General features: G+C 46.8%; 1 protein-coding gene across 3 annotated transcripts in view; it reads left to right on the top strand.

The window, feature by feature from the left end:
- The first annotated feature begins 1,760 nt into the window (after window positions 1-1,760).
- LOC146197058 (uncharacterized) overlaps window positions 1,761-13,652 on the top strand; it is a 31,573-nt gene continuing 19,681 nt past the window's right edge. For 2 of the 3 annotated variants that reach the window (XM_084596434.1, XM_084596436.1), the window contains exons 1-2: window positions 11,255-11,331; window positions 12,358-12,517. In XM_084596434.1, the coding sequence (XP_084452560.1) occupies window positions 11,317-11,331; window positions 12,358-12,517 (175 nt within the window). In that variant the 5' untranslated portion in view covers window positions 11,255-11,316. Of the gene's footprint in view, window positions 1,875-11,254; window positions 11,332-12,357; window positions 12,518-13,652 lie in introns of those variants that run through there. The other variant, XM_084596435.1, reaches the window with a different exon arrangement.

Raw genomic sequence — 13,652 nt, 5'->3', positions numbered from 1 at the left:
ATCATTTTACCGCATCACTAAAAAGGATGCTTCAGTGACGTCTCGTTCATATTCGTTGTGCCTGAAATGTCCCTGTGAAAAGAAACGGTCTCGAAGCAACTTTCGTCCTGAAGTCCTGCTTTGTAGACGCCCCAGCCGGTATCTAACCGGGGACTGGAATGAAAGCGGGGAAGTTTTCATAAGGCACTTTCGAAAGTAGCTGATTAGGTATTGCGAAATTGCCGCCCCAACCTATTAAATTACACTGTTACAAAACTATAGCAGGAAAGTAACGAAATTATGTTATAAAATTCTGAAAAGATAGCACTGTAATTTCATTACACCGTTTCAATTACTACCACATCTGCCCAAAAGTATCCTAGGTTAAGGAGGTGAGTTCCAGCCGTCTTATAAACGTATAAAGCACTCTGCTCTCATCGCCGTAAAACTTATAACGCAGCAAGAGCAAGCGGGAGTAAAGCAAATACCGGTAGCCGAAGACACATGCGAAGAAAGCGGCGTTGAAAGTGAAACTGCTATGTCTTGTGATATGCCCCGTTATCGCCGGTCTCTCCTCGTCATCATAATATTTTGTTGTTGTTGTTGTTGTTGTTGTTGTTGTTGTTGTTGTTGTTGTTGTTGTTGTTTTATTATACATACAAAAGGAAGGCAAAGTTGTTTGCCAGCCCCGGTATCTGCTATCTGATACCTGAAGCACCTGAACTGGGTCGGCGGAAATAAACGGATAGCTAGGAAGGGGTAGAGGAAATCAAAGAGGTGAGCGATAGGGAGAACGGAAAGGGTAGGTCAAAATAAAAAGAAATATATACACTATGGCACAATATACAGCAGTTTGCTTGAGGCCCACCCGCAAATGTCTTAGGTCACTGAGCACCAATCTGCAAGTTCCGCAATCGTTATGACGCACGTGCACGCAATCGAACGTTCACTAGATTAACTACATTTCTCCGTTGCAGCTGTTTCCCATGAAGATCTCAAATTTCTTAAATGACACTTTTTATTTGAAGGCAATTATTAAATAAGTATGCTAAATGCTAACTACTACTACACTGCTGCAAAGCAGTGTTTTCTCACGAGCCAAAAAGAATTTCTCAGAAGAAGAGAAAGAAAAGCCACAAGCGAGCGGCGCAGGGCTCGTAAATCTTGCCCCTCTCCAAATCGGAAGGAATATACATCTTTATTACGTTGATGGCAGGAAGGGGTGGGGTTCTGTCAGTCCAGGGTCCCATTGGCCGTCACTGCAGTAACTGCGCGGCGGGCCAACCAATGCATGCACTCTTGTCAGGGGCCCTGCATGGCGATCTCCCAATCCTCTATGCGGGGGTGGTGGAGTGGAGGTTCTTCTCAGAAGTCGTCTATGGCTCGTGACTATCTCGGATAAAACGAGAAAAATAAGATGGCAGCACAGTATGAAAGAGCACGAAACAAGAGTAGAGGGGGGACCTCAGTTCGCAAGCCGAGCCAACGTTTCGAAGACAGTGCTCTTTCATATCGTGACTCTCTCGTGGCTCATGGCTTTCTTCGCTCGGTTACACCGGCAAAGGCACCAACGACGACGCAGCCCAACCGCCGAACGGACGTGACGTAGGTCAGGCTTTGCGGCAAGCTTAGAAATGCCCGTACGCGGAACATACAGCGTTTATCTCCGCCCTTGTTGTGAGGGTTGCAGTGCGTTACGAAAGTACCGACGCCGGAAGTTAGGAGGGGTCACCGCCGATATCAGCAGCACACAGCTATATATAACCGTATTGCCAGTCCAAGGAAAAGCAACCGGCGCTTGCGAAGAATTTGCACCGCAGAACTAAAGAGCCCGACGGCCATCTTCCGCCACTTGCGAATACCGATTGGTGCGGGACAGGATGCTCTTCGGACCGGTAACGTGCCTTGACATTTCGATAGCTGATTTTGATGTCGGAGTCGCAGGGAGTCATGGACACGCTCAGTGACGGAGTTTTCAACTGTCTTCTTCCATTTCACGGAAGTTTATCTCGCTTCCGCTCTAAAGGATCGATCATTATATAGCATTTGAAAGGTCTCCGCGGGGACCCCACCGCGCGAGCGACCGCGCGTAATCGTTTCGCCAAGGGCGTAATCAAAGTAACCGCGCGCAATGTTTTCCCGCTTGTTGTCTTCTTCACATCTGCCGGGATTTTGAATGCCATAACATTCCGCGGTATGATGAATTTAAAGTATGTTTACTGATTTTCGGTTAGAAAGAAATATTCCTTATTTCTGGGGCTGTGATCTTTCTACAAGCAAATGTCACATGACCGCGCCATACTTAAAAGCCCAGTTCCTGAATGGAGGCTGTGGTTCCTGACTGCCGAATGCTGCCAAATGACTAGAGATAAAGTTAAACAGTGTGGATTACGTCACAACATGTAAAGGCTGTCAGCGTCACAATGTCTGTTTTTTCTAAATCAAGGCAAAAACGTCGTCTTTTAAGCCACAATCCGTCTATGAAGCTCGCGGGTAGATAGATATTCGAGCAATTACGGTATTCTTTCAAAGGTACGTAACCCAAATAATGGAATCAGACAGAGAGTATTGTGCTTCTGATTAGCTTAATTTGCTTTATTTTACTGCTTTCGATGGAACTGCATTTTCTCCTACACTAAGCCAGCTAGTCTAAGTCCAAATTGGTATTTCACCCTACGCATCACTTGTACAAATACGTCTCATGTCGTGTATCCTAGAATTACGGTTTCCCAGCAAAAATGTGTCGCGAAAAAAAAAACCATGCTCCCTCCCCGTTTTCTTATTAAATTTCACTGGAAAGAGCTTCTTGGAGGCAAACCGTAGTGATTTCGAGATGCTATCTTTTATTCTAGTGACCTTATATAGTCTCACGGTCGTGACTTGGATTTACCTGCGTTTAAATTCATTATTTTCTCATTGCAGGTTAAGCCATTGACAGCCATTTAGCCTTTAGAACGGGCATTTTTGGCCGTTTCATCGTTGAGCCTTCTGGTGTCTTTGGGATTCACGGTGGAAAGATTGGTCAGATGCGATGTACATAGATAGCATGTTTGTGAGTGTCCGGTTTGTGCGCTCCGTCAAGCCGTTGGTTTGAGGGTGATATGGTGTGGAATGCCGAAAATGCGACGCACACAAACAGAGAAGCTCTTCCACAACACCTGCCATAAACTGGCGACCTCGATCACTGATGATCACTCGCGGAGGTCCATGGCGGAGGATCACAGAACGGAGCAAGAACAGGGACACGTGGTGAGCGGTGGCTGAAGGAAGAGCTGCCCTTTCGCTGTAGCGGGTGAGATAGTCGGCACAAACCACGATCCAACTATTTCCGTCAGATGACTTCGGGAAGGGACCCATAATGTCGATTCCGATTTTCTCAAATGCGCCACGTGGTGGAGTCACAGGATGCAGCAGGCCATGTGGCGTGTACGTAGGACGTTTGTGTCGTTGGCACTCAGTGCAGCTCGCCACATATCGCTCAGTCGTCTGGCGCATCTTTGGCCAATAAAACCGGTCGCGAGCACGATGGAGCGTTCGTGCAGAGCCCAGGTGACCGGAAGGGGGGTTGTCGTGCATGGCACGCAAGATGCACGAGCGGTAGCTCTCGGGAACCACAAGAAGAAAATTCGTGCCGGTGCTTGAGTAAGCCTTTTTGTACGAAAGGACATCACGGAGACAAAATGGGCTGAACGCATGGAATCCCGCGCCTCCTCAAGCAGTGGCTCGAGGCTTATGTCGGTCGCTTGCGCAGTCCGCAGAGCCGAGGCGTCGGGAACCTCGGGCACGACGGAGGCGATGTAATGATCGAAATCAGCAGATTCACATTCGGTCGTAGGAAGAGGAAGACGTGACAGTCTGCATCGGCGTGTTTGCGGCCACTCTTGTACGAAACAGTGAAATCGTACTCCTGCATACGAAGGGCCCAGCGTGCCAGACGACCAGATGGATCACGAAGGTTGACGAGCCAACACAGGGCATGATGGTCTGTCACAACCGTGAAATGGCGGCCATATATAGGTAGCACCGAAACCGCTGGACAGTGAAAACTACAGCGAGACACTCCTGCTCCGTAACAGCGTAGTTACGCTCAGGTTTGCTGAGGGAACGGCTTGCATACGCAATCACATGCTCGCCTGTTGCCGAACGTTGCACAAGCACAGCGCCAACACCAATCCCACTTGCATCAGTGTGGACTTCAGTCGGAGCGGAGGGGTTGAAGTGCCGTAGCATGGGATGTGACGTAAGCAGAAACTTTAGTTGGCGGAAAGACGCGTCACAATCTGAGGTGCAGTCGAAAGGGACGTCCTTTTGTAGAAGGGATGTCAGAGGGTAGGCGACGTCGGCAAACCTTGGGATGAATCGTCGAAAGTAGGAACACAGCCCCAGAAAACTGCGGAGCTCCTTTTGAGTCTGTGGTCGTTGGAATGCTTCAACTGTTGCAGTCTTCTGTGGATCTGACCGAACTCCATCGTGGTCGACGAGATTCCCGAGTACCAGCGCTTGACGTTCGCCAAAACGGCACTTTTTGGAATTCAGGACAAGGACAGCCTTCTGTAGGCAATCTAAAACAATAGCGAGTCGCGTGTTATGTTCATTAAAAGTCCGGCCAAAAATAACAACATCGTCTAAATAGCACATGCAGATTTCCTACTTCAGGCCACGAAGTATTGTGTCCATAAATCTTTCAGATGTGGCTGGCGCATTACGTAGGCCGAAGGGCATCACGTTAAATTCAAATAGGCCGTCCGGCGTAACAAATGCAGTTTTTTTCTTTGTCAGCAGGGTCCATCGGAGTCTGCCAATACCCCGATCGCAAATCAACTGAAGAGAAATAAGACGCGGAGAAAAGGCAATCTATGGCATCGTCAATGCGCGGGAGAGGATACACGTCTTTTTTAGTGATGGAGTTGAGGCCACGATTGTCGACGCAGAACCTCCATGTTCCGTCTTTTTTCTTTACCAATATCGCGGGAGCAGCCCAAGGACTGGAGGATTCTTGTATTACGCCCCTGTTCAACATGTCTTGGACTTACTTGGTGATGATCTTACGCTCTGATGGCGACACACGGTACGGCTTTTGACGGATCGGATAAGCAGATCCCGTGTCAATCCTATGGCGTGAGCGCGACAGCGGAAAACGTTGCGAGCCGTCGGACTGCGCGAAATCAAAGACGGGTAGGTGCTGGGACAAGAGGTTCTTCAATATCTGTCGTTGTGAGGTGTTCAACGATTCACTGATCATAGGAAGAAGCTTTTCGTCAGCAGGTGAGTTAGTAGCGAGATTGTCTAGGGAAGGAGTAACGAGAGCTACGCAATTCGGGAGAGTTGCGCTACATGAAGCTAATTTGGAGCCCGCTGGAAAAATAACTGGTTCCGATGACCAATTTATAATCCACAGTCCGGTACGGCCCTCTTTCATGCGAACCAAACAATGCGGCACTAATACATTTTTCTTTACGCACTGTAAATTAAGAGGCGCCACAGTAGCCTCAAAAGAGTCGTTAATAGCACGGAAGCAGGACACCTGGACACACACTGCAGAATGTGGCGGTATGACGGCTTCATCACACACACACAAAACGTCTTCATAATTTGACGTCTCTTCCAAACGTTCATGAGGAAGAGAACCACTAACACTTAGCTCTCCCGTTCGACAATCAACTGTAGCGCCGCACATACGCAGGAAGTCAATCCCCAAGATTACGTCATGTGTAGATCGGGGCAGTACTGCAAACTCCGCCGGAAATATTGTGCCCCCCAAAGAAACTTTAACGCTGCATACCCCAACCGGGTACAATAACTGTCCACTTACTCCATAAAAATTATCAGTTTTGTCCCAAACAAACATAACTTTGTTCTTCAAAAGGTTCTTAAAATCTAAACTCATTACTGAAACTGTAGCACCAGTGTCTACCAACGTCATCGTTGGCAAACCATCAACAATCACATTGACCTTGTTCTTTAGCATAAGCACAGACTGAGGAATAATAGGTAGCAGCGCACATTGTCCAACGACCTCACCTCCATTGGCCGCGCTGGCTAGTTTTCCGTCATTGGTAGCGGAGATCGGCGCCGTGGAGACAGGGAGCGGCGCACACGAAATGACGGAAAAGACGCTGGCGAATGGCTGCGGAGCCCTTCGTTTTGAAAACGGCCCCTCCGGGAGGGATGTTCTGGCCGATAGCTGTCAATGTAGGGCTGGATGGTGCGTCGGTTCGAAGCCGTCAGGGGATTACTGAACTATGCGCGCCGATTGCAGTAGCGGGAAATGTGACCCGCGACACCACACCGGTAGCACACCGGAAGAGGTCGGTCAAAAAGTGGCGTGTCAGCTGCTTCCTGCATCGTAGGCCGCGACGAATATCGAGGTGGTGGTTCCGGAAAGATGTAGCTTTCCGGCGATCGGTGCGATTTACGGCTGGGGCGGGATGCACCCAGCACCTCCACCAATTTGTTACGACGGGGATAAGACGTCGGAGCGCTGAACAACAAGACGATAGGGCAGACAGCTCAGCTGGTCAACGGCAGCGCGTACGGCACGAGAGTCTTTTTCTAACGTCTTTCTCCTTCACTTGTGTTGTAAGATTCATCTTCTTTTGTACTGTTACAATATTGCAGATTCCTGGATTTCTCGATGTCATATACTGCATATACAGGGTAGTCTTCTCAGTCCGATGTCTACCATATGGAGAAACAGCTTACATTTGCAGCAATCGTTTAGTTGAGTTTAGTTTATATGGTTCAAAGCCCCAAAGCTACATCACCTATGAGCGATGAGATATAGGAAGGCTCTTTAAATTTATGTGGCCGCCACGGTAAGGATAGGGCCGCCTCCTCGAGGTGGGCGCTTGACCCCAATGACCATTGAGCCACGGCTGTAGGGCATTTACGATATTTTCAATTCGGAGGTCATGGGTATGAATTCCACCATCAGCAGTGATGGTTGTTTTTTCTACGTTATATTTATTCTTTGCATTTTACCCAAAAAATGATTAGGGTATTAATTCGCATAAACAGCGGGAACTTAAAAAGAAAATTGCTATCATTTCCTTGGCCCCGCTCCATTCGGGCTTCTTTCATATATGTTTATCATAACGAGCTTCTCATTTTATCTACATTTGTTTGCTTAATAGCTTAGGTCCTGGCAGTCTAGAATTCGAAGGTAGTATGAGAGGGTTCTCGCACAGCTTCCTCCACGTTTAATCACGTTCCACACGTGACACTGCTGTGATACAGGCCGTTATGAACGAGGTGCCGCTGATGAACCCTCTCAAGGTTCGATTACGACCAATATTAATACCCGAGAAAGCAAAACATTGAGCAGCCGTCGTTACACGATGTCAGTGATTCAATCTATAGGAACTTATTACCGGAACGGGGACCTTGTCGCAGAGCACCCGCTTCGCATTTTGCAGGTACCAGATTCGATCCCTGGTGCCGTCCCACCGGTTATCCAATAAGGCATAAGATTTCCCCCAGCCTGGTGGTCGGCTCTTGTGGGGTTAAAAGCTCGGGAAAAGGTTCATCGACCAAACTGTAGCGCTGATGCGTCAGTGATTCGTTTTGCCATCAGACGACCTTAAGTCTGCCTCGTGTGGCAGAAGCCCATTTGTGGACTTTTCTTTGCGTGAATGTTGCTCGGCCTGCTTCTCAGGCGTGAAAATCAAAACAGCGAACCATCTTTTACAGGCTGCGATCGTCGTTCGAAACTTCGCTTTGGCCTGAGAGTTGACAGCGGGGTTTACGGAGCTTTTCCCATAGTTCAGTTCAATTCAGTCGTTCAGTCATGTCCGACTCTTCGTGACCCTATAGACCATGTCACGCCACGCTTTCTGGTCTCTCACTATCTTCCTAACATCACATAACTTCATCTGCAGCGCCTCAAGGATGCCATCTAACCATCACGTTCGCTGCCTACCCCTTGTCCGGTGACCCTCAACCTTTCCCAACATCAAATCTTTCTCCAGCGACTCCTCTTTTCTCATCAGATGACCAAAGTAGCTGAGCTTTAACTTTAGAATTTGACCCTCCACTGAGCAGTCAGGGTTTATGGTCGACAACATCGACTGATTTGATCTCCTGGCAGTCCAAGGAACTCTCAAGAGTCTCCGCCAGCACCTCAATTCAAACGCGTCAATTCTTCGGCGGTCAGCCTTCTTCACAGTCCAACTCTCGCATCCATACATCACAACTGGAAAGACCATAGCACGAGTTATACGGATCTTGGTTGGCAGTTTAATGTCTCTGCTCTTTACTAGGCGGTCAAGGCTAGCCATGGCTCTCTTTCCCAGAAGCAGGCGTCTCCTAATTTCATGGCTGCAGTCTCCTTCCGGGGTAAACGCACGTGATTCCCACAGTACACACCCGTGAATAAAGCTGGCACCAGGTCGGGGGATACTTGTACCCATTTTTACCGGTGGGTGTCCGGTGGTGGGTTTCGAACTAATCACCTCACGCAGTTGAAACGGGCTTCCAGCCACTCGGCCACGGTTGCGGGATTTGTACTCGAAATTCGGAGGCCGCGGGTTCATATCCCACCAGCGGATTACAATACTATTTCATATCAACAGGAGACTCTTTTTTTTTTTTCGAAATATCATGTGATTACCTGGGTCTCGCTGTTGCCCCTCGAGCGTAAAATTTAGCCGAATTGGGCGCACTCAACCGCTAGCGGCGTGATCCTTTTATATCATTTCTTATTGTCTGATGGTTTGCGTATACATGGACACACTGTAGATAGATCTACCTCGCTATCTCTCACTATTTACCTTCTCCCTGTTTATCTCCCCCGGCCGTAACTCGAGTGATTGCGAAAGAAAGTGACAATTGCCACGGCCGGTACTACATTGTCCTTCCATTCTTACGTGGTTAATAAGCCAGCACTACTGCTACTTAAGAAGGGCACCCTGATAAGCCTGTAAATTTAACAGCTCTCCTCAAGCTTCTATTATCCGCGATCAAGGGGATAGTGGAAAGTGCAGCTAAGGAGGCGAAGTAGTTTCTGGTGAAGTGACGTCACAACAGGCTCAGCTTTTGCCAAGTGCTGCCAGAATGGCGCGCCACAGTGCGAGATTACCCCTCGGTGCTACCAGCACAGCGACTAACAAACAAAGGGCAGAGAAATAAGAGCATTATTTTCTGTAACATAACCGCGGTCGATAGGCCACGGCAAGAATGGAACGCACGTACACGCCTGGGAACGAGGCAGGTAAGACACCGGCGTTTATTGCAACAGAGGGTAGTTATAAGTAACCCAAGAGAGAGAGGGAATGGAAAGGGGACATGGCGAGATATAAAGAAAACTTCACGCTTGCGCAGTCTGTGGCCCGCACTATAACACAGCACTGTGGCACAACATTTTCTATCCCATCTGACCACATGAAACTGAAGGTCGTAAGAGAATTTTTTGGCTGTTCGCATGAAAAATACCTGGAACTAGAAAAGATCGAACATGGCGAATACTACCAGACCAACTAGCGTCTCAGGTCTCACTGTAGTGTACAACTGTCCCGGCAGAATATGTGACCCAGTGTGGCCAAGTACTCGAAATAAGTTCACAATCATGTCAACCGTCAAGTACCCTTTGCAAGAATAGTGCTCGTGATTTCTCGCCCACAACGCCGGTGCCGGACTTTTACCTGAACGAATTGTCTGAACACTGTCGCGTTAAAGTCTCATTGTTCTTACGTCACTCTTAATCTTACTTTAACCTTCCGACGGGTCTATAGTTTTAACCTGCTGATTTCAAATCATTTTTTTTTTCCGTATCACTAAAAAGGACGCGTCAGTGATTTCTCGCTCACATTCGTTGTGCATTCAATATCCGTGTGAACAGAAACGGTGTAGCTCCCATTTCTCCTACGCAAGTTGTTCGCCTCGAAGCAACTTTCGCCCTTAAGTCCTGCTTTGTAGACGCCCCAGCCGGTATCTAACCGGTGACTGGAAGGAAAGTGGGGAAGTTCTCATAATACAGTTTCGAAAGAAGCTGATTAGATATTATTGCGAAATTACCACCCCAACGTACTAAATTACACTGTTACAAAATTATACAACGAAATTAATTCAATCATGTTATTAAATTCCGGAAAGGTAGCACTGTAATTCCATTACACCGTTTTAATTACTGCCACATCTGGCCAAACTTATCCTAGGTTAAGCAGGTGAGTTTCAGCCTTCTGATGATATTTTAAAGCGCTCTCCTCTTAGCGCAGTAAGAGCGAAAGGGAGTAAAGCAAATACCGGTACCTGAAGGCATATGTGAAAAAAAAAATGCGGCGTTGAAAGCGAAGCTGCTATATCCTGTGATATGCTCCGTTATCGCCGGACTCTCCTCGTCGTTATAATACTTGGCAATCCGCAAGTTCCTCATTCGTTGTGACGCACATGCACGCAATCGAGCGTTCACTAGATGAACTACATTTCTCCGTTTCAGCTGTTTCCCATGAAGATCTCAAATTTCTGAAATGACATTTTTTTATTTGAAGGCAATTATTAAATAAGTATGCTAAGTGCTAACTACTACTACACTGCTGCAAAGCAGTAGTTTTCTCACGAGCCAAAAAGAATTTCTCAGAAGAAGGGAAAGAAGAGCCCCAAGCGAGCGGCGCAGGGCTCGTGAACCTTGCCCCTCTCCAAATCAGAAGGAATATACATCTTCATTACGTTGATGGCAGGAAGGGGTGGGGTGCTGTCAGTCCAGGGTCCCGTTGGCCGTGACTGCAGTAACTGCGCGACGGGCCAACCAATGCTGGCACTTTTGTCAGGGGCCCTGCATGGCGATCTCCCAATCCTCTATGCGGGGGTGGTGGAGTGGAGGTTCTTCTCAGAAGTTGTCTATGGCTCGTGACTATCTCGGGTAAAACGAGAGAAATAAGATGGCTGCACAGTATGAGAGAGCACGAAACAAGAGTAGAGGGGGGACCTCAGTTCGCAAGCCGAGCCAACGTTTCGAATACAGTGCTCTTTCATATCGTGACTCTCTCGTGGCTCATGGCTTTCTTCGATCGGTTACACCGGCAAAGGCACCAACGACGACGCAGCCCAACCGCCGAACGGACGCGACGTAGGTCAGGCTTTTCGGCAAGCTTAGAAATGCCCGTACGCGGAACATACAGCGTTTATCTGCGCCCTTGTTGTGGGGGTTGCAGTGCGTTACGAAAGCACCGACGCCGGAAGTTAGGAAGGGTCACCGTCGATATCAGCAGCACACAGCTATATATAACCGTATTGCCAGTCCAAGGAAAAGCAACCGGTGCTTGCGGCGAATTTGCACCGCAGAACTAGAGAGGCCGCCGGCCATCTTCAGCCACTTGCGTATACCGGTTGGTGCGGGACAGGATGCTCTTCGGATCGGTAATGTGCCTTGACATTTCGATAGCTGATTTTGATGTCGGAGTCGCAGGGAGTCATGGACACGCTCAGTGACGGAGTTTTCAACTGTCTTCTTCCATTTCAGGGAGGTTGATATCGGTTCCGCTCTAATGGATCGATATTATATAGCATTTGAAAGGTCTCCGCGGGGGTCCCACCGCGCGAGCGGCCGCGCGTAATCGTTTTGCCAAGGGCGTTATCAAAGTAACTGCGCGCAATGTTTTCCCGCTTGTTGTCTTCTTCAACTCTGCCGTGATTTTGGATGCCAAAGCATTCCGCGGTATGGCGAATTTAAAGTATGTTTACTGATTTTCGGTTAGAAAGAAATATTTCTCATTTCTGGGGCTGTTATCTTTCTACAAGCAAATGTCACATGACCGCGCCATACTTAAAAGCCCAGTTCCTGAATGGAGGCTGTGGTTCCTGACTGCCGAATGCTGCCAAATGACTAGAGATAAAGTTAAACAGTGTGGATTACGTCACAACATGTAAAGGCTGTCAGCGTCACAATGTCTGTTTTTTCTAAATCAAGGCAAAAACGTCGTCTTTTAAGCCACAATCCGTCTATGAAGCTCGCGGGTAGATAGATATTCGAGCAATTACGGTATTCTTTCAAAGGTACGTAACCCAAATAATGGAATCAGACAGAGAGTATTGTGCTTCTGATTAGCTTAATTTGCTTTATTTTACTGCTTCTGATGGAACTGTATTTTCTCGTACACTAAGCCAGCTACTCTCAGTCCAAATTGGTATTTCCCCCTACGCATCACTTGTACAAATACATCTCATGTCATGTATACTAGAATTACGGTTTCCCAGAAAAAATGCGTCGCGAAAAAAAAAGCCGTGCTCCCTGCCCGTTTTCTTATTATATTTCACTGGAAAGAGCTTCTTGAAGGCAAACCGTAGTGATTTCGAGATGCTATCTTTTATTCTAGTGACCTTATATAGTCTCACGGTCGTGACTTGGATTTACCTGCGTTTAAATTCATTATTTTCTCATTACAGGTTAAGCCATTGACAGCCATTCAGCCTTTAGAATGGGCATTTTTGGCCGTTTCATCGTTGAGCCTTCTGGTGTCTTTGGGATTCTCGGTGGAAAGATTGGCAACACTGCCGAAGAACTCGGATGATTACACTTTTACCATCATGCTGTGCTTCACATCAAGTAAGTTGTTTATATAGATGTACTACATCTGATAAGGTAGTCGTCGCTCTTCAGACGGTGCAGTGACAAATACAGTTCTGCGATCTCTAATTGCCAAAAATGTATTTTATACAAGACAGCGCTTGCCCCTTCAATGCATTCAACAGCACAGGGTAGTTAATACCAGCTAGAGTATGCTTCTATTTAGGTCTGCATTACTTTTCCTGAATAATTAGTAACTTGCGTTCAGGCGAGAAAATTGCGCAAATTTATTTCGTCAGAAAAATAACGAATAGCATTGTAACCTATTCTTCAGTACTTCACGGTTAGCATGCCTTATGCTCTAACACTGAACATTCTAATAATAAAGATAGCTTCTGCATAAAAGTGCTGGGACCGCTGTTGCGCCAAAACCTCCTGGCATATCCCCCCCGAGTCGAAGTTTGAAATGCTGGTCACAAGATCGTGGCTAATATAGTTGTTAAGGCCCCCAAACTTCTGCGAAATGGGCTTCGTAATAATAATAATAATAATAATAATAATAATAATAATAATAATAATAATAATAATAATAATAATAATAATAATAATAATAATAATAATAATAATAATAATAATGTTTATTGCCACTTTGTAGATGATACAATATGGTTCAGGCCCGTCATAAGCCAACAAGAGGCTTGAGGGACTGGGCGCGGCAGTTACGGCCAAGACTACAAAAAAAGGCAGTAGATATAGCAACGCTTCTCGCTACACCCAAGCGAGAGCAAAAAGAAAAAAAAAAAGGTGGAAAAAACAGGTTAACAGCATGAGTATTGAGAAATTCAACTCTAAACCCAGAGTAGACGTCAATATAAATATAAATGAATTAACCAATATATTTGTAAGCATAACTTCACTCTGACAAAAGAATACAAATATCAACAAAGGGCTTTCAGATGCATCTTTAGGCTACGCATAGAAGTTACCGCAAAAATTTCATCCGGTAACTCATTAAAGATTTCAGGTACATAAGCACAGCGCCTTGCTTTCCCGTATCTAGTTACACTCCGTGGTATATAATAACGTAATGTTTTCCTTAACTTCCGTTCAGGAGTATTAATAATTAGAAAGTCGGAATTCCAAAAATGCCGGTGAACAACGGTCTGCACAAAAA

This window comes from Amblyomma maculatum, chromosome 3 (genome assembly GCF_055883805.1).
Source record: "Amblyomma maculatum isolate TAMU_Amacu chromosome 3, ASM5588380v1, whole genome shotgun sequence".
NCBI classification, from domain to species: Eukaryota; Metazoa; Arthropoda; class Arachnida; order Ixodida; family Ixodidae; genus Amblyomma; species Amblyomma maculatum.
Note: the sequence above shows the minus strand (reverse complement) of the source record. Positions and strands in the feature narration are given on the sequence as shown.